This window comes from Bombyx mori, chromosome 18, assembly GCF_030269925.1.
Source record: "Bombyx mori chromosome 18, ASM3026992v2".
Taxonomy (NCBI): Eukaryota; Metazoa; Arthropoda; class Insecta; order Lepidoptera; family Bombycidae; genus Bombyx; species Bombyx mori.
Window position 1 is genome coordinate 4,087,316 of NC_085124.1, and position 22,434 is coordinate 4,109,749.

The window sequence follows — 22,434 nt, forward strand, 5'->3', positions numbered from 1 at the left end:
TGTATTGATTGATGTTGTGTTAATACGTGTTTACGGTCGGCAGCTTGTCACTTATTTATTTACGGCATTAGTTTACATTATTAATGACAGAAACTATTATCTAAAAGTATAATATGATGTATTTATTTGATACTAGAGGTCCCGCAGTAGTCGATTTTCAACTATAATTAATTGGAATTGTAAGTTTGTACACTATTATGATTGTATTTTATACTTCTATAATCACAAATTTCGCCAAGACTACACTATAAAAAATATTAACAAAGACAAACAATATTTAATCTCAATTTGACAACAGACGTCAAGAACAAAAGTTTGACAATAAACAGTATGCATGCGTGTGTGCGTCAAATACATGGTATGTAGTGTGTGTAATGTTTTCTTTATTGATTTAATGTATCTTCTATGCATTACTTATTCAAAAAAAAAAATTTAGCATTGTGCACTTCTTCTCTATATTCTCTATAAGTGTGGAAAATTTCATACTCCTCCGTCCGCGCAATTTTCGTAAAAAGGGATACAAAGTTTTTGCTTCACGTATTAATATATTATAGATAATGACGTCCTATTGATTAAGGCTCTTATGTTAGACATTTATATAAATAAAAACAAGCGATTCTTTGGATGTTTGTCATCTATTTCAATGCAACTAATTTTGTTGACATTCTATGGTGGGTTTCAAAGTGATGGTACTATACCAGATGTAATTTAGAAAACATGGGTGTTTTCCATATGAGCACAAATACTCGAGAAAACGATAGTAAATGAATGTGCATTTCATGTGTTTCTGTTTGGTAGCAGTCAAGGTGAAATGTGGTAAGTGAATATAAATATTTTGTACTAACCATCCTTGTAACAATTTTGTTTCATGAGAAGCACTTTGTCATGTTAATATATTCTCTTGCTAAAAAGTAAACAAGAAAGCAATATCTAGAATGTCGGCCCGTGTTATTTTTGAGTTATAACGAGGGCTTGTCATGAAGATTTTGGATCAAACAATGCCACTAAAGGCCATTTTCCTATATGTATTTTTTTTTTACGAAAAAACTTTTAACGATCACATCATTTAAAAATTATTAAACATAAGTACGAAATCGATTAGCATTGTAATTTTGGTAGATTACATTATTGTTCGATCAGATTATTAGTTATTATTAATAAATCATAATTAGATATATTGTGGATTAATTTAGGCAAAGTATCACATTTTCCTGTTGATTTTGTTTCGTTTCATTATTTCCAACTTGTCCAATGCTTTATTGTTTTAACCGACTTTAAAAAAGAAGGAGGTTCTCAATTCGACTGTATGTTTTTTTATATTTGTTACCTCATAACTTTTGACTGGGTGAATCCATTTTGATGATTATTTTTTTATTAGAAAGCTGACGCTTCCCGTGTGGGCCCATTTCAATTTAGTCCAGTTCTGATAATGGTATCCATGAGAAAACCATATAAGTCTTAAATTTGCATTAGATACTTACGTGCGCGACTCATAAACTCATAACTCAATATCACGCCAACCGATTTCGATGATTATTGTTTTTAGTGTACCTATATTAATTTGTTTTGGAATATCTTTCTTTTTCTATCTGAAGTCGGTTTTTTTAAAGCATGTCTATTTACAATTATTGTGATTACCGGTTACTATGGCGCAATTCTACGACATTATATTGTATTAAATACCGTGTCATTATAGAGAGTATATTGATATATCTTCTCATGTAAAATCTCATGCTCAGGTCACAACTAAAATTAGAATGTACACGTCAACAGCTTACACATTAACCAAAGGAAATCATTAATCACATCTCCTAATTCGACCGCTCATAGTTTACGACGCACAAAACGAATTGTTAGACTATAAGGGTGACTAATTAACGTTAAGCTACGCTGCGCTGTGCTGAGCCGAGCTAAGCTAACATTCGTTTTCTCTAATATCAAGTTTTTATTGAAACTAGAGGTCCCGCAGTAGTCGAAATTCGACTATAATTAATTGGAATTGTAAGTTTGTACACACACTGATGATGATTTATATTATTGAATTTTATTGTAGGCAGCTTATTTTTTGTGCTGAGTGAGCCGTTTGAGAACGGACACACAAATATGGCGCCGCATAAAGCGCAGCATATTTTGTTTGCGATTAAAGTATTGAATCGGTTGGAGTATAGTGGAGTACGAGGCAGCATAGCTTGATGTCTATCAGTCCCTCAGAACGCTTACGCAAAAAGAAAAACCGCCGCAGGCGCCGGAGTTACGGTCTGGCGAGTGTCCAAATACAGAAACGCTTCTCGCGTAGGTACGTGTCAAGTCTGTTTGTGTCTAGTATAGGTAAAATTATATATTACTTTACTCGCCTGATATCAAAGACGTAATTATCTGTTATTCTAAATTTCTGTATTTGAAATAACCAAAAAAAAAAATCGGTTGTCTGTAAAGTCGGTTTACTGACGATAGTTGAACGTGATAACGTCATAAGAAAATACTGATGGAATGGTTTCATTTTTCAATTATCGCAATTATCGTTGCTATAAACAATTGACACCACATTCACTTTTCACTGAACTTCATACTTGACGAAAACATGTAAATGTATTATTGTATAGCAGCTGTCCACGCGGATACATCGCTCACTCAAGTAGGAGAGAGACAGATGTCGAACGCTGCCGAACGCGGAGGCAGATTGTGCCTCTTTGTCGCTCGTTGCGCGCTCTCGCTTGCACTTCAAGCCTTAAATGGAACGCCTCAGAGCGAGGTAACGTCGCATGAGTCATGTTATTTCGTGCATGCAGCCGGCTCCATCGAATTATAAGACGTTGTCACGTCATAAAACATGGCGTACATCTTGGTGTGTCTTTAGAAACTTTTTACTCGTTCCCTCGCAGACTCATCCAAGCACTGGTCACTGTTCTGGTCGAACTCATGGATGCAACGAAGAGTTCGACGTGCAACCTAGCTGGTACAAATAACCCACAGTTTCTCACTGGATCTTCTCAGTGGGTCGCGTTTCTGATTTGGTGTATAAGCACTGCTCTTGCTAGGGCTAGTGTGTTAACAAATCCTTCCAGATTGAGTGAGTTCACCTACCAAACTGTAACGGGAATGGTCCCTTAGGTTACAGACGATTAGGTAGGGAAACAAATATAAAACTCACACACTAAACCCTACAGATACAAATGTTAGTCTCTTTTTAGTGTCGCTTTTCGAGTACCATTCCTGTTTCGCCAAGTTTTAAAACACACCGGTCTTAAAGAAGTTTTCCTTTAATAAAATAAGTTTCGCACTAAACGGCTCCAAGCTACGTTTTTCTTGGTATTTTCAGTAGAGGAAACATGAATAGTAAACAAAAATCATATACTTGCAACAAAGATTACTGTGACCGATCATTAAGAAATACGCCAACGATCTGCGATATATCATCATAGTACGTAATCTTCATTTAAGAAAGAAAGAAAGAAAATCTTTATTCGCCAGAAATATAGTTTACAAGATATAGGACATAGCTTCATATATTTCGCCTGTTTAGGCATGCGAAAATTTAATTTATTTTTATATTAATTATAACACAAAATTTACTAAATCTATCTATTTTTACATTCTATCACTTCTTATTCTAATATTTTATTATGTACAACACTTATCATTTAAAAATTCTTGCATACTATAATAAGCCTTTTCTATTAGCCATAAATATAATTTTCTTTTAAATTGAGTTAGTGGAAGATCTCTTATGCTGTTTGGTATCTTATTAAATATTCTGATAGTCATAGGATAACAGTTTGTATGGTAGTAACGAGTATTTATACTTGGTAACATTAGTTTAGTAGGGTATCTTGTATTAAATTGACAGTACTCGCCACACGATTTATATAATTGTGGGTGCTTTTTAACAAACAAACAACATTCTTGTATATATATGGATGGTACAGTTAAAATATTATGTTTTTGGAAGAATGGTTTACAAGAAGTCAGAGGATGAATATTGCACATGGCACGAACACATTGCTTTTGTGCAATGAACACTCTATTTATGTGACTAGAATTTCCCCAGAGGGGTATACAGTATCTGATATTTGAGGCGACATATCCATGATAGGCCTGTAATGCAGTTTTTAAATTACATATTTTTGTAAGTCGCCAAAGTGCATATGAGAATCGATTAATTTTACTACAAGTAATATCTATGTGAAGATTCCAGCTACATTGATTATCCACATTTAATCCTAAAAATGTTATGCTATTACATTCATTTAGTGTGTTATTATTATAAGTTATATTTAAGTTATTAAGAAATTTGTGTCTATTATAGAATTGTATATATCTCGTTTTGTCTAAATTAGCTTTTAAGTTATTCTTATTCATCCAATCTATGACCTTACTAACAGTAGCATTTATCTCATCATTTAAATCTAGTGTGGCATCTTTGGTGATTACAACGGCTATATCATCAGCAAATAAGCTGCATGGGTAATGTATGTGTTCTGGGAGATCATTTATATAAATGATAAAGAGTAGCGGTCCTAAAATGCTCCCTTGTCACACCTTGGGACACCTACTTTATTATACGCTAATGAAGATTTAAAAGCCACTTCTTCATTGTTATTATCAATATCCCTAATTTCAACATATTGTTGTCTGTTGCTTAGATAACTACTAAGCCATTTTTCAGCTATCCCTCTAATGCCATAATTATTACACTTCCGTAGAAGAATGTTATGGTCAACAAAGTCAAAGGCTTTGGTCATGTCAAAGAAAACTCCAACCGTGGGTATTTTTCTGTCTACATTTTCAGTAATTTTATTAATGAGTTTAAAAGCTGCTAGTGTAGTAGATTTGCCTTTTTGAAAACCGTGTTGTTCAGATTTTATAACTTCAGATTTATTAAGAAAAGTTGTGAGTCTAGAATGCATGATTTTTTCGAATATTTTTGCAAGTATAGGTATTAAAGTAATCGGTCGCTAGTTATTATTGATTGTCGATACTTTTATCGACAACATGATTGTTGCCACATAGAATGATGAGTGTGGCGTAGATGTAGTAATTGATATAAGGATTAATCGTGGACACAATCAAGACTGCTTAAAAGTTAAATCTCGTTTATTTTCATTATACAATTTCTGACATTTCTATACAGTTTTCATGTTCTATATACGACATCATGAACTTACTAAACTATTTAAGAAAATACATGGTCATCCGTTATCTTGATTCATTAGTTGGCAATCGCGATGGCTTTTCATCTATGGACCTTTTGATGAGGGCGGTTGTAATGGTGAAGATGGACATCGCTATTAGATATGATAGGCATAGTATCAAAACGGAAATGGACACTTTCAGCTAGAAAGAAAAAACAGTTGTAAGTGACCATTCCCGTTTCAATAATTTCCTTTCCATGTGTGATGAGGACCTCCGTGTTCTTTTGTACATTCTCAATCATAAGTATTCGCAGTAGTGCTTCTATTTGATCGTTCTTTGGATTTCATTACATGTGATTGTATCATCACTGCCTTGTATTGCTGATGACTTCCGTCTTAGATTTTGGAATGGCTTCACCTCTGTTTAATCATGCTTGATTTAAAAAACACCATCAACAAATTCACTTGCAACAGTATCTCCATTCTTAACACGCTTGTAACAGTAATTCTTTTTTTTAAGTTTGGGTACATTACACAATTATACTTTTAAATTTTATTATTATTTTCTCAAATCCTATCGTAATTTTGTTGAGTTGGTTTTCTTTCTGGTCAATTTCGCAACTGTCAAATGTTAAATTGCTGAATGATGTTTTTAATCATCAAATTTACACAAATAAGCATCGTTATAAATGTTGATTACTCTATTACAAACACTCAAAAAGTGCAATATAGCTGTTTTCAATTAGAATAAAATTGCTTACACTAAACATAATCTCAAGACATCACAAAAAAAATTCGGGTATAGAATTATTGTTCTTAAATAAATTTTTTCTGGATTATTTTGACTCTGGAATTTCCGTGAAAATAGTCTATTTATCTTTGCACATATGGCCTCATTGGTCGACGACTACTATTACTTCTTTATCGTCCATAAGCCATATCTACAGTTTCTTTATTTTTTCTCTAATGCCTATCTTGACTGGTGGTGGTAAAGAATCCACACGGGTTGATACCAAAGGATAAGGTTGTGCCTATAATTTCGATCAACCCATAACCGCAATTCATGAGTTGCTCAAACAAATCAAAAACATGAACATTATACAAACAAGTATAATTGATGATTTATCAAACAGTAGTACTATACAACAGTTTTATAATACAGAGCGTTACCGAATCAAGCTTAGGTAGTGCGGATGCAACAGGAATGTCAATAAGTTGATATAGAATCACCGACGGAAGTCCCAGCCGCGTTTCTAGAGACATTTGGAGACGTGACTTCCTGGACGAAGAACGCTTCGTGTTGCACGATACGTGGGCTTATCTTAATTTAATTGGCTTTAGTCAAGATTGGCTTAATATATTTTTGGGATCTTTTTTTTTTTTATTGCTTAGATGGGTGGACGAGCTCACAGCCCACCTGGTGTTAAGTGGTTACTGGAGCCCATAGACATCTATAACGTAAATGCGCCACCCACCTTGAGATATAAGTTGTAAGGTCTCAGTATAGTTACAACGGCTGCCCCACCCTTCAAACCGAAACGCATTACTGCTTCACGGCAGAAATAGGCAGGGCGGTGGTACATACCCCCGCGGACTCACAAGAGGTCCTACCACCAGTAATTACGCAAATTATTGATACTTCAAGATCGACGTATCTGTTGTAGATGTAGACACAACTAATATATAATATAATATATAATATTTTTTCATTAACAAAGAAAAATTCGGTTAGTAATATTTTTTTTAATTCGTGAAATCAACATATTGTATCCTTGCTACACCTAGTAAGCTACCATTTACCAAAGTTACTGTAAGGAAAAAAGTTGGGAGTCTAATCAAAAGGAAGGTACTCACGAAAAATCAGCTTGTTAGTAATAAATGATGAAAAGTGTACCAGGGATCCTGTACTAATATGTTTCTCAGGCAAAAGGTATCGTCCAATTTAATTATGGAACACAAAATATCGTTGAACATTTTGTCCTGACACCAAATAGTTTGGTTAAACTTTAACACCCCTGGTAGCGACGGTGACGACTCACCGACTCAATCAGTGTACTTAGTGCGAGTTTCTTAACGTACTCGATAGCGTAAAAGTTAACTCAAATTTGTATGGAGTTGGAACGTTTGCCGCTAGGGGCGCTGTTCAATTCTTCTTCTTCTTCTTTGTCGTTTCCTCATTACTGAGGCTCGTGACCACCTTGGTCCAGTTTTTGCACCAGCTTCCTCCAATGTTGCCTGCATTCGGCCTGCTTAATGGCGCCCGGGACGCTGGTGTTTGTGGCCTCCTTGATAATGTCCGTCCACCTGGTTGACAATCTTCCTCGACTTCTTTTTCCTTCCACGTGACCTACAACTATTAATTTTTCCAAGTTCTCAGGATTTTGTCGGGCCACGTGTCCGAAGTACTTGAGGAGACGCTGCATACAGATTGTAGATAGACGGGTCAATGACAGTAACTCTTAAACCATTTGCATAATGTCATTTACTTATTTGAATTTATACTGTATTACTTACTACACTTACGTTACTTTTGATGTGCAAGAAAGTATACACTTAATTTAAAGTATCTTATCTTATTCCAACTGCATACAAATGTGAGTTATCTTTTACGATATCAAGAACGTACAAAAACTTGCACTAAGCACACAGAACTGCTTACCATCCGCGTGATAGTCGTAATCTGCAGAATCGTTAATTCTTCACTTCCTACTCTGAGATTTATCACGTATTCATATCATACACATCAAAACTATAAATTCATGCAGGACTGGAAGAAAATTAACGATATTTTAAAGGTGCAATTAGTGTTATAAATGCTGAAGTTCCCAAACAATCTAACGTTGTTCGTAATGCAATATTTCTGCTAAATGGAAATCCTTAAAGCGAAACAGAAAACAATAAAACACTGTATTGCATCGGCAGCTGCCCCCAATGGCCCGGGGCGTGCTGAAATATATGTAAATGCGCAATGCGTCATATAACGCGCGCTCATGAATTATTGAGTAACGCCCACTAATATTAACAGTTTATTTTAGTGTTTTTCAAAATAATTTATCGTTAGGTCGAGATCGTCCCAATTTATAACTGTTTACAATTGTAGAGACCACAAATGTCCCCATAGCAACTAACAATTAAATGTATGTGTTAGCGGTAATATAATGCAGTGATGATACGTCAGTCTCGGGATTGTCGGGCTGTCGATAGCACGTCAGATTGTAATCCCAATATACGTTAGTCACTTAACTGAACACGTGTCTTATTAATCCTTGCTCGATAAAGAGGCATAGTTACTAGTTACATAATTAAAATAACTTTTAGTTTAGTCTTGCGTTTGTTACTGTCACTATAATGATAATGGCAGACGAGACGTTTGTTAGTATTAGCAAAACCACGAGCAGTTAAATCTTTCGAATCAAGTTCCAATATAGTTTCAATACAATTGAAACCTAGACTCAGAAGAAAAAAATTACGACAATTAAATTTTTTTAAGCTATTGCATAGATTTTATCGCGGGCCTTGAGCGCGGCGACCGAATCATGAAATTCCGTAACGAACAAAACCTTACAGCCCTCACTCCGCCTACCATGTAGCTCGCGTTCAACACATTCACACGTTGCGCTTGTGTAGTGTTTGTGAATAAGCGCGTGGCGTGACGTCATACTGCATGCCCATCATGAAAAGTCTGCCCATCTCTCTTTCACGCGGTCTAGCATATGAGTTTGAAGGGGACAGTTAAGGTTTTGCTTTTACTAATGTTTAATATAGCGTGGTCTTGTTTTATTTTATTATTGTTTTAATATTAAATTATCATTGTCTAATTATAATTGCATAAGTTGATAAAAAATGCTATGCAATAGCTTTACCGCAGCAGTTCCCGAGTGATACACGTTTTTTTGGTTTTTTGTTATTATTATTATAATCGTTTGTAAATTATTCGTTATTTTGATAACGATCAATCTTTTTGTATTCGGCTAATTTTAATTCGTTCGTCATTACGTGCGAATGTCAAATTAAATTTGCTCTATAGTCGACAGCGGTCGCACGTGGTGTTCATACGTAAACTTATTGGCTCTAAATCACTGATTTTTATTGTAATTCCTGATTTCGTAAGTAATTTAACGGTCTGTATAACTAAAAGAATGAGAAGTCTCAACGTTTCTTGAAGTTCAATGGTCAGTAAGGACTTTTGTTGTCTTTAATTTACTAATCAACAACCACGTGCTAGAGCTCGGCCTTTTTTATTTATTTTTTATCGCATAGATGGATGAACGAGCTTACAGCCCACCTAGTGTTAAGTGGTTACCGGAGCCCATAAACATATACAACATAAATGCCTGCACCTCGAGTTCTAAGGTCTCAGTATAGTTAGAACGGGTGCTTCACCCTTCAAACCGAAACGCATTACTGCTTCACGGCAGAAATAGGCAGGGCGGTTATACCTACCCGGCGGACTCAAAAGAGGTCCTACCACCAGTAAAAACCGGCCTCTCGATAAATAAATCTGATCTTTAATAAGTTTAATTTAATAAGTTTATACGTAGCAGGTGGTGAGTTTCGGTGAGATAAAGTCCCATTTCATGGTTCATATTGATGTAATCTAAAACATACAGAGTATGCGTCTATCGACATATCAAACATTGCCACAATAACTATTTGAGCAAGACCGCCTCCACGTCTATAGTGACAACTATGAAACAACAATAACTCACGACTAATAGCTCTGGAATTAACGTTTGCGACAATCACACTAATAGATGAAGTTAGTCATTGACTCGTTGGAACATTGAGACTTGTTTTAATAAACGTCCTACTCCTGACTAGTACAAGGATGTTTGTATCTCTTTCCATATCGACGAGTGAACCGTGAAAGGTTATTTGTTTAAGCGACATTTTTACAACTTTACATGAGAGCCAATTAAAGTTTAAAATTTGGAAAAAAATTCATAACAAAAAATCTTCTTCAACTATTTCAATGGAGTATACTCAATCGAAGAAGCTGAAGAAGTTTAATAAATAAAATGCACCTTTAATTACAATTATAGCTTGTAGCGTTTAAGCGAAATGTCGTTTAAACCAAAGAACCTTTCACTCCTTGATATATTTATTGACTGCAAAACACAACGTGTGCGCCCAAAATACGTCATTACGGATCCTCCCGATCCATTAAAGGGGCTTTTAGGTACCACAAGCACCGGTCACCGTCCTCGAGGAACCCGTCGCTTGCGACGAAGGGCTTGACGAGCGAATTAACCTACAGAGACAGTCCACTGAGTTTTCTCGCCGGATCTTCTCAGTGGGTCGCATTTCCGATCCGGTGGTAGATTCTGCGAAGCACTGCTCTTGCTAGGGTCAGTGTTAGCAACACTCCGCTTTGAGCCCCGCGTCAGCTCACCTACTAGTTAAGGTTACGATGAAATAGCCTTTCAAGGCTATCAATTTAGGTAGGAAAAAAAAACAACGTGTGAGTATTCCTATGTAACACCTTATTATTCGGTTGATGGACAAAGGTATGCCCATTGAATTTCAATACGACCGAATTCATGCAATTCTACTGGTGGTAGGACCTCTTGAGACCGCACGGGTAGGTACCACCACCCTGCCTATTTCTGCCGTGAAGCAGTAATGCGTTTCGGTTTGAAGGGTGGGGCAGCCGTTGTAACTATACTTGAGACCTTAAAACTTATCTCAAGGTGGGTGGCACATTACGTTGTAGATGTCTATGGGCTCCGGTAACCACTTAACACCAGGTGTGCTGTGAGCTCATCCACCTAACTAAGCAGTTAAAAAAAACAAAATTCGTTGCTCGTAATCTTCATCTTTGTAGCATCTTCCTTTTTTATCTACTCTGTTAATGACGTCACATATAACACTTTCCGATCTTCTGTGTTTCAATTATTAAAACCTAATTTAGTTCTTATTCCATAGTAGGTATATTTTAGAAACACCTCTTGTATGTGATCTCGCCATAATTGAGAGCTTTATCAAAGCTAGACCGGCTAAGTCTTTCAGAACTGAACGAATCTGCAGCCTAATCCTAGATTAGGTTTCTTTATACTTAGGTCGACGCTCTGATAGAATCGTCGTGTTGTTTCGTACAAAAAATTGTTGAAGATTTTAAATTGTATTTTTTTTGTTGAATTGTTTTTTTTGTATACCTCCCTCCCAATTTTATTTTTCTGTTTTTAAAAAAAAAGGTAAATGTTGATCTTATTGACTATAAATTGTCTATTATTTTACGGACTCCCTGGTTAAGGAAAACTGAAGTTTTCAATATATTGAAACTAAAAGAAGAATTCGGCTTATGTTTTCTATTTTTCTAAGTTAATCGATATACAATCTATACATGTCCGAATTATATCAACTCTAAACTTATCTGTATAAGTTTGATAAGAAAAAGATAGTTATTACTATATTCTTAAGTATAATTGGGCTATTTTAATATCGAAAAATAAATTACCGTTTTATTTTTTGTGTTAAATTAGTTATTTTAGTCTGTTTTTTGCTTTGAAGGTTACGTATTTCACTGTTAAACTTATTTGCCTACTAACTGAAGACATATAATAATTATTTATTTATTTATACTTTATGCACAAAACAAAACTTGTACACAGGCGGACTTAATGCCATGGGCATTCTCTTCCAGTCGACCATTACACATTTACTGGTTTTACGTAATTAAACTACATATTTACTTGTCATTCAGATTTGATGTTTTCATACACATAAAAAATACGTTTAAAACACGTTCAAAATTATTCACTTGACAGAAAAGAGAATTGTCTTTGTTCACGGTCTTTGTTGACTCAAAGGTGTCTGCCATATTTTATATTTGAAAATGGAATGAATTACAAACAAGGCGGGAAACGTAACGCGCGTGCGTACTATCCGGAACAGCTGAGCGGCGTCCATGTTGCTTTTGTCATAGAATCTGCTAAAGGTACCCAGGAGGTACTAGAAAAATACGCTTTGGCATGAAAATACTACATACCTGCGTTTGTTGAATAAGTTTGAGAAATGAGTCAATTGGTAATTTTATCGTAAATAACTATTTTAAAAACAAAAAATGCTAAAGATGATTTTGGTATTGATATGAGTAAATAATAACTACTTAAGTGTTCAACACTAAAATAAAAGTATTATTATATAGAACGTTCTCTGTTCGAATTCGAAATTCAAAATCGAATAGCAATAAACCATGATAAAATATTAAATCTGTTTTAAAATCCTCAAAAATAATGGCTCGAATTTAGAACGATTTGAATTTTATTTAAATCAACAACCACATGTGTCTTTATATTTGAAAATAAAAAAAAATAAAAAAGGAACGTATGGTGTACTTACTGGTGATTGCTATGAATTAGAAGGATCTGTTTTCTTCAAGAATTGTCCTCGTTTCTCAGCGAATTCCGCGCTCAGTCTGTGCGCCTTCAGCGTGTTAGGTTTAGACATATTAAACACTTATCACTAACCCGATTACTCCTGAATTGACGATTGATCAAAAATAAACACTATACGTTCGTGTAATAAACTAGTTTTTCGTTGTTAATTATAGGCCGAAATACGTTTTTATATCACAATGTTGAGTGCACGAAGCCACCAAAAAGCGATGCTTTCTTATCTAGAACACAAATAAATTAATAAAGAGTTCTTATTGATCAAAAGTATTTCTATACCAGACACTGTTCCCGTGTGTCTTAGTTATGCCGCGTGCACATAAATATAAGCAAATGTTAAACTAATTTATAAATTATCGTTATTTTATTTAATGAGACGGATTTTTTACGTTTCGTATTTAATATTACATTTAAATAATGATTCGAAATTGTTATGTATTTACAGTATTGGGACGAAGTTGATGCGTTCTGTGGCTTGGTTTATGTATTTGAAGTTGGTCGCGTTTGTGTACGCATGCGCGGAAGGGTGGCCGAAACGTTCCATTGTTGCCAGACTTTTCGATAAAAAGATCAAATAAAAACTATTTATTGATAAACGTGTTTTATTGTTGTGAGATAAAGTTTGTTTTTGTTTGATGGGTGATGTCAGGGGTCGTTCGGTAGGGTTGGAATTCAATAGGGTTACGTCATAACGCACGGTACACATTCCGTGTGCAATCAGTACTATTATTATTATCGTGTCGCACGTGATTTTAGAATGAGTTATCGTTAGCGAAATCTTTGGTTACACATGCGAGAGAAATAGCGAGATGATCCACGCATCTTAAAAATAATGAGTATTTGTAGGGTAGGAGTGTTTGTAGTAGGGTTGAGAAATATCTATTTCGAATTTTTTTATTAATGACCATACAGTTTGTTAATAAATATTATAACAAAAGTTATAAACAGAGGTGGAAAAAGTATCTAGCTGTTCTGTAGTTCAACATTTCTAAATTTGTTACCAACGCGTTCTCAAATATAATCTTTTTGACGTTATCATGGAAGATACCGATTGCTTAATTATTTTTTTACGCACTTCTGGTCTTTCTGGTTTTGAATTACGAGAGCCCATACAGCGTCACAGCATGAGTATCGCATTCGTGAGGTCGAAATCTGAACTATATTGCGTGCATACAATCAAAGCCTTCGAACTTGACTGCTTCGCGACACATAACACCCTTGTACAAACCCGAGTGTGCCATACGTTAGAGAAGCCCACTCCGTTTTCCTATACCAAGACTAGTAATATATTTCTCGACCAAAATTCCGGTCACCGTCCTCAACGACCGCCCTAGTCGAACCCGTCGCTTGCGACGAAGGACTCGACGAGTGAATTAATCCATAGACACAGCCCACTGAGTTTCTCACCCGATCTTCTCAGTAGGTCGCGTTTCCGATCCGGTGTTAGATTCTGCGAAGCACTTCTCTTGCTAGGGCCAGCGTTAGCAACACTCCCGGTTTGAGCCCCGTGAGCTGACCTACACGTCAAGGAGAAGCTGAAATAGCCTCTCAAGGCTATCAGCATAGGTAGGAAAAAAAACCTGTGTGTTTCGCGACAGAAGCACACAGCACCCTAGTACGAACCCGAGTGTGCTATACATTAGAGAAGCCCACTCCGTTTTCCTATATCAAGACTAGTTATATATTTCTCGACCAAACTATAACGTTTCGCGTATGAACGATAAAATTCCCTAATGGCACGCTCTATTGCTTCGAATCAGTGGCATGCATATAAAACGTACTTTCGTATGCATATATGTAAGTACTTTCAAAACATTACTGAGGAATACATTAAAATTTAACACACATTTTTCTACCTTATCGTAAATTCGCATTTATTTTGTGTGCATGTAGATTTTATTATAATAAAATGCGATGACGACTTTTTTCTGCCAGATACACAGGATTAGCGATTTTAAGCATGGGTAAGTCTTTCTTGTCGTGGCAGAAAGGATCCTTCAAGATCTTTTTTGCCACGGCACCATCTGGCTTTGGAATGAACGTTTCCCGAGCGCTATGACATGTCCTTCTTCAAACGAGGCTTGCGGAGAGCACTTAATGGTAGGCAGCCGCTTGGCTCTGCCCCTGGCATTGCTAACGTGCATGAGTGACGGTAACCACTTACCATCAGGTGGGCCGTATGCTCGTTTGCCTACAAAGGGAATAAAATAAAGAAAAAAAGTTTTCACTTCATCGGGTGTTAAGCGCGCGTTGACATCCCGAGAGATATGCTATGCCACTAATCATCTTGACACATGAGAGCAGTCTTAAATGTTGTGCAACGGTTGCTGTGTTTAATGTAGACAGTGTCTCAGTTCTGACTCTGGCATTGCTGATGTCCATAAGCAGCGGTCACTACATATCACCATTAAGCCATTAAAAATCCTTCCAACTGAAATGCATGATTGCCTCGCAGTACAAATAGGCAAGATATTAGACATTTTCAACGATCATTATCATAAAAATAAAATAAAAATGATAATTTAAACGAACAAACATTTACGTATCCAATGGCAATTCTTTTTTATTATTCACTCTTCACTGAAGAAAAAAAAACCCGTATCTAATATCATATCAATCTATTCTAGTCTAAGTTATTGACAGTTAGGTACGTCACTGCACGAGAAAAAGATTGAATATTTAAAATATTACCACATAAAATAGTGACGAATATAAAATATTAAAAGCAATACTTAAACAATTAACATCGCGTTATGAATGAGAAAAGTGAGTCATACACACATAATCCGGCAATTCATAAAATCAATAAAGACAATCCCCCACGTCGGACCGAATGCACTTGTGTGCGCTCTCAACGTCTCTGTACGGTCAACGAAAAAATCATTTTATTTTATTATATTAATATTATTTTCTATAGGATTCACTGTACCCGTGCTATTTTAAAATATGGTGTTTCGATTTTAACCATGTGAATATCGGCCATCATCTTCATCATCAACCGAGATGATGACTTCAAATTATCAAGCCAGTATTAATTTAAAATTACACATAATTAATTATATATAATAAATACTTTACAGTTTAATCTTCTGTTTTTGACGTGATAACGGCTTATACATTGATGAGCACTGGCTAAACGCACGAAAAAGTGTCACGTTCCGCTCGAGGCTAAGTGTGCAAGCGAGAGCGCGGAAGAAGCGATACAGAGGCACGATCGGCCCAAGTGTTGGCTTGTTGCACATTTATTATGTCTCTTCTAAGAGTAAGTAAGACTATCAATCGCAAACTGACTTTACAGACAATCAATTAAAAAATTTACATTGCCGATGTTTAGATTAATTTTTTTTTTGTTTTTGGTCACGCACCACTAACGTGTAATTTGTTGGAATTTGAATATTGTGATAATACCGTCTAAGCTTCTATAATAATGTTCCTATTGAAATACAATTTAATTTTAGTTGAGTCGACGAGGAGGCGGGCAATGTGATGAAACAAATAATAGAAAGCTACATAGACACGGCAATATAATATTTTATGTTTTTCTTATTCATGGTCGTCACAATAGCTTACCGTAATGGTTATGATACATTTTGTGAAATATATTTGAAGATTGATGATTGAAGATAATTCAAGAAGGACACTAACACGAAAATAATGATTTTCCATTTATGAAAATCTAAAAACCTTTTTCCCCCGCTAAAGCGTTCGAAGCAATCGTCTGACGTTGATGACGCCACAATCACTTATAATCGTTTATTCTGATGCTATTATGTCAAATGGGACACCCTGTAAACATGAGCATGATACGAAACAAAGTTCTCAAAAAGCATTTTTAAATATCTAAAATTTAAATTACGTTCTAAATTTTCAGACCAATCGTATCTCAAAAGAAAATAAAATTACTTTATTTTTAATTTTAAAGCCACCTTTATCACCTATGACGTTTAAAACTGTATTTAGAAATGGAAGTGGAATCTCAAATACATTTTATATAATAATTGTTTGTTATTCTGTCCGTACATTTCACCCTCGACCCAGCCACGTAATCCGCGTTTAGACTTCCCCCATACCTCAGTTGTCAGCACGTCTCCGACGAAATGCTCCGCGCAAGGCTGTTTTACGACTTGTCTTCAAATCGTTGACATAGTTCTAAAATAATTTCAGCGTGATGCCCAAGGTCTATGGCAAGATCTTGCTTTTATGATTTGAAGGTTACAATTTCAGTGACTTACATGTGTACACACGCACGCATATGCATTTCATGTAATTTTTTTGGTTAAAAACTTGAAAGGGTTAATGTAATTTATTTACACCTTTTAGTTTCTTATGTATTTTTGTCTACTTCCATTTTTCATACTTTTAATACCATAGGCGGATAGATGAAAATGTCATACTATCCTCGTGCAGTTACTGCCAACATTAATTGTTTATTAATTCTTAATCGTATATTTGGTACGTTTGGTCTATTCTGATAGATCTCTTTGAATATTGTCAATGATTTTGAATTTCCCTAGATGACGATGGTTAGATAAGGGACGGACGTGATGGACGAGATCGCTTTTAGCGATAAGACCACCCGTTGTATGAATTATACCTACCTTGATTTGTTTTTAATGTTTTTGTTGGTAATAAAGTATATGTTAGATCTCTCTTTCTCTTTGGCCGAGAGAGCAGATAGTTACGATGTCGATAATCCTGACGAGATTCTAAAGTTTTCCAGCTATAGGTTCAATTTTCACCAATCTAAGCTGGTCTTTTCTTGAGATAAGCTGAAATTTTATTTCTTAAATACGACAACTAATTTCCTAATAGTGTATTACGACACAAAAACGACGGTATATGAGCAAAATTGATAATGGTCGCCCCCAAAAAAAAACCTATTTAAATTTAATACGATTCTATAGAAACTTACGACAACACCTTTTTTTGTTGATGGCCAAAACAGAGATGACGAGGGTCCTACGTCAGACAAAGGGCGGGCCCTGACAATGTCACGATTAATGAAACCTCCTCTGACCCAGTGACTAAACAATTTTCCACTACAAAGGGAAGCCACGGGGAAAAAATTCAATGAAATCGCAGCCGTCGAGATTTTTTTGTTCCTTGATTCGGTGATAAACATGCCTAATGACAAATATCAGATGAGAAGCCAGTATTTAATAGCTTCTTTGTTACCTAGTTAATACCTTGTGATCTAAGTGTTACCTAAGTAATCAGGCGTTACCGTCTGACAGGCAGTTTTCCAACTGAGATTTCAGGTTTGCTTATTATGTCGGTACTTGAATCATTGTACATTGGTTCGCTTGCGGACTAAATAATAATAATAATAATAATGGTTGGTTCAGTTGAATGGAATATTTTAAATGTATTCAACTGATAATTATTTATAATAATGTATGTTTTATTTGATTTGTTTTGGTAATTTTATGTATGATTCAATGATACTATGTACACACATGGACTTGACGTTGTTGTCTGAAATAAAATAAATAATTCATTCATTCATTCATTTAAGCATATGACAACTGCTTACCATCAGATAAACAGTGAGGGAGCTCTTGTAATGATTTAAATAATAAAAAAATTACCTTGTCTTCCGCTTCCTCTGCCCTCCCCTCTGCTTCGAGGACTCGCTGCTCCAGCTCCGTGAGCTGTAACAAAAATAACAATTAGACTTTGAACATGTTCAATTATATTAATTTAACTTAAAACTACATTATATTGTTGAAGATAGTATAAAAAAAATTAAAATTAAAGCCCTAAGAAACGTTCATTTGTAATCGAAATCTTGGACAAGATACTTCTAGCGCCATCTCTTGGCCGCTGAAACTAAAAACCATCCAGTAATTACGTCACAAGGAAAACTCGACACGTTTTCCTGTTACGCGACACTCGCGACCACGTAGTTCCAGCACCACCCGCTAGATGGCACCACTAGCGCTCAGTTTATTGAACCACGTGGTAGTGTGCTTTGCACTTATATCTATGTGGCGGAGGCTGTATGAAAGGTATTATTGTTATGTAAGTGTATATGTAGTGTTCGTGCGGTCTCCAAGGCAAGGCGGGGCGGATTGGATCGCGGCGAAAGGGGTGAGAGATACTCGCAAAATATAACCAAGTTGATATATGGACGAGAGACACGTGTTCGGCGTGTTCCTGAAAGGTTTATATTACTGAAGCGAACGTGGGTGTTATGCGATTCCGGAAATAGGTGTACACAGACGATACACGTCTTACACACATATTTAGCACGTTGTTCACTACGTTACGAGTATATATACTTTATATAGAGGGGGTAAAGTTCATTATGCGTGTTTGATGTCTCTTGAACGTACAGCTTTTAGTTTGTCTATTCCGCTCATAGCTGCTGTACTATTTACCAATGATATATATATGATATATATATCTGAATATATTTGTCTTAAGCCACAGGCTAGTCTAAGGCGCACGTGTCGACATGAATTAGTGTGTACACGTTCAATAGCTGAGCTGTGGATATGTGAAATATTAGTGATGTGTCGATAGATACAGAGACCAATAGTTAGTTTTTTTTTGTTGCTCAGATGGGTGGACGAGCTCACAGCCCACCTGGTGTTAAGTGGTTACTGGAGCTCATAGACATCTACGACGTAAATGCGCCACCCACCTTGAGATATAAGTTCTAAGGTCTCAGTATAGTTACAACGGCTGCCCCACCCTTCAAACCGAAACGCATTACTGCTTCACGGCAGAAATAGGCGGAGTGGTGGTACCTACCCGCGCGGACTCACAAGAGGTCCTACCACCAGTAAACCACCAGTAGTTGACATTTAAAACACTAGTTAAATCGAAATATTTGTATTATAATTTCTTGTTGCATAGACGAATGAACAAGCTCACGGCCCGCCCAATGGTAATTGGTTATCGGAGCCTATAGACATTACAGCGTGAATACCACTACCTATTTTGTTACATGAGGTGTCGTGAGTCTCTAAATAGTTTACAATAAGTCGTAGTCTGTCTTTGTTTCTACGCTTTTTATACCCTACCTATTCGCGGGTGACCTAAGGGGCTATTCCAGCCACCCTCTGGCTTGTAGGTGCGCTCACGGGCTCAGTCTGAGGAGTTTGCTAACACTAGCAGTAGCAAGAAAGCAAGAGCAATGCTTCGCTGAATCTAACCATCGGTTCGGAATCGCGACTAAACAAGAAGATCCGGCGAGAAACTAAGTGTGTTTATGGGTTAGGTTGCTCGTCGAACTCTTCGTCGTGGTCGACGAGAACGATAACCGATGCTTGAAGAGCATCCGCCTGCTTTTCCACTAAACTGATTTTTAGACGGTTTTCACCAATATGAAATAGCGATAGACGAGGAAGACCAAGCAGGGTGATGGTATAGGCGGAAAGATAGCGATCAAGATATAACATTATCGTGGTTTCTAACAAGAAAAAACTTAACGGTCATTAACATACATTGCACGCTTCTAGATTTTTGTAGTACACGGTGTTTCCAAAACGCTTTGGCATGTGTATCTTCAAACAACATTGAAACGGACAGTATACATTGTTTTATCCTTTTTTTCCCCTACTGATAGCCTTGAGAGGCTATTTCAGCTTTGCCCTAACATGTGAGTTCACGGGGCTCAAATCGGAGTGGCGCTAACACTGGCCCTAGCAAGAGCAGTGCTTCGCAGAATCTACCACCGGATCGGAAACGAGATCCACTGAGAAGATCCGGCGAGGAACTCAGTGGGCTGTGTCTGTGGGTTTTTATCCTTAGCGACGATGTTTACCGTCGTAAACTATTCAGCAAATGATGACAAAAACAAATCATTTTACGAACATTTTTCATACATACAAAACACTCTACACGTCTACAAAACACGTCTTTGAATTCTTACGCGAACCTGCATCCGCAAATCCAGATTCTAGATCTAACGAACTGACAAATAAAAATCAATACACGAACCGAATGCAAGACAACGTCAAAGGAGCCTTAGGTTGCATGCGGCAAATCAAATTGAGACGGAGCTTTTAAAAGAAGAGAAATTTTATTTATCCCCCCCCTCGTATCGATGAAGACGTCTTGTTGCTTTATGAAAACGAAATCGGAACGAATCGGAAGGAAATTGCTTTAAAACGATCAATCTTTATTGAACGTGTTTTGTTATTTGTATTTTATTTAATTCAATACATCCTCGAATCTCAGGCGGGTACCAATTTTTCTAATGAAATACGTACTAAACAAATGTTCACGATTGAAAAATGGAACCCGCAAAATCATAATTTGCGTAATTACTGGTGGTACGACCTCTTGTGAGTCCGCGCGGGTGGGTGCCACCACCCTGCCTATTTCTGCCGTGAAGCAGTAATGCGTTTCGGTTTGAAGGGTGGGGCAGCCGTTGTAACTATACTTGAGACCTTAGAACTTATATCTCAAGGTGGATGGCGCATTTACGTCGTAGATGTCTATGGGCTCCAGTAACCACTTAACACCAGGTGGGCTGTGAGCTCGTCCACACATCTAGCAATAAAAAATAAAAAAATCCTTAATGTCAATTTGAATTTTTGTTTTCTAAATACAATTTAGTAATGGCACGTTGTAAATGTAAACAATTTTCACTAAGTTACAATTTTGTGTTTTAGAATCGTAAATTATTATCTGCAAGTCCTGCACAATATATACGGTAAAGTGTGAGTTCTGGGGGCATATTTGCAAGTTTTAAAGGGATATATATCTATATCTATAGTTATTTTTGTCACATATGTATGTAAATTTAAGAAGAACGTAAATAATTATAATATCTAACCGATTTTTTTTCTTCGGGGTGGGGGCCGAACCTCCTACGAGGTCCCCGCGTCTAGGGGGCGCGCAGGGTATGTGGGACTTGACGATCTGCTGATGTTAGGAGCAGACCGCGGGCCCAAGGATGTTTTAGGGCCCTATTGCACTAAGCGACTCCCCTGCACTCTTACACCCGACGTCCGATCTCCGTCCGAGGTTAAAACCCGGTCAGAGTAGGGATGTTCCGGCGGTCAGCACTACAACCAGAAATGCGGCGCCACCCCAAGGACGCCCGACCGACGAGTCGTCGAGGCGATAGTCGACGACCAACGAACCTAACGAAATTAAATGAAAATAAATGTAATATGCGATCTTATAAGTCCCATGAAATAAATCGCAAAATTTGTGATAAGCCAGTTATGCGAGTATATATATTTTTTTATGGTTTGCTTTCACAAATATTTTACGACGTGTATTTATTTATATATGTATTACGAGTATAATTCGATGTAGCTACAGTTTCACGAACAGCCGTCAATCTGATATCAATCCGCCTAGAAGATGATGAGCCTTGGATTGGCAAAGGAAGTGTTATGTAAGGAAATAAAATCAGAATAACTCTGCTAGCTAATTCTGAAATTAGTACGACATCCCATAGGTATACCACAAAAGCTCTCGTTGCTATTCGTATGAGAAAAAAATATCCACAAATATAATTTCAATAATCTTCAGATCGGACTATCAACGTTTAGATCATCAGTCGTGCTTAGTTAAGTGACACTTAATCAGATAAGGCACGTGACACCGTGTCGCTAGAGTATCGACGTAATTGTAAGGCCAAGGGTTGAAAGCCAATAAAGCAGAACCTTCAGGCTGTAGTTTCGCAGTACATTGAGGGGCCTTTTGTGATGGTTATGTGTATTTATAGCCCTATAATATGACACATTTAGGTCAGAGCCCCTGACAAGTACTCTTCAAGTTAAATGTCAGTTTTATTGACGGTCGAGCGTATCAGTTCGTAAGTGATTATATTTGTTCGAACCTTTACAGCCGGTTCGTGATGTTTTATTGAGTTATAGATGTCTTGTTTACAATTTCCCCAAGAATATTGTTTGGTTGTTAAATACAATCACCGTATTTTCTTG

At 36.6% G+C, this 22,434-nt stretch overlaps 1 protein-coding gene, 1 long non-coding RNA gene and 1 other non-coding gene across 16 annotated transcripts in view; all 3 read right to left on the reverse strand.

Moving 5' to 3' along the window:
- The window catches only part of LOC101741393 (uncharacterized protein CG43867), a 369,159-nt gene that overhangs the window by 49,754 nt on the left and 296,971 nt on the right, over positions 1–22,434 (reverse strand). For 13 of the 14 annotated variants that reach the window (XM_038017284.2, XM_038017287.2, XM_038017282.2 and 10 more), the window contains one exon: positions 18,115–18,177. In XM_038017284.2, coding sequence (XP_037873212.1) covers positions 18,115–18,177 — 63 coding nt within the window. Of the gene's footprint in view, positions 1–12,473; positions 12,991–18,114; positions 18,178–22,434 lie in introns of those variants that run through there. The other variant, XM_038017290.2, reaches the window with a different exon arrangement.
- LOC134200550 (uncharacterized) lies at positions 5,077–7,843 on the reverse strand. The gene is made up of 2 exons (XR_009975516.1): positions 6,757–7,843; positions 5,077–6,566 (listed from the first exon to the last, which is right to left on the reverse strand). It is a non-coding gene; the product is annotated as an uncharacterized LOC134200550 (long non-coding RNA).
- On the reverse strand, positions 5,304–5,381 carry Mir2757 (microRNA mir-2757). The gene has a single exon (NR_107326.1). It is a non-coding gene; the product is annotated as a microRNA mir-2757 (primary transcript).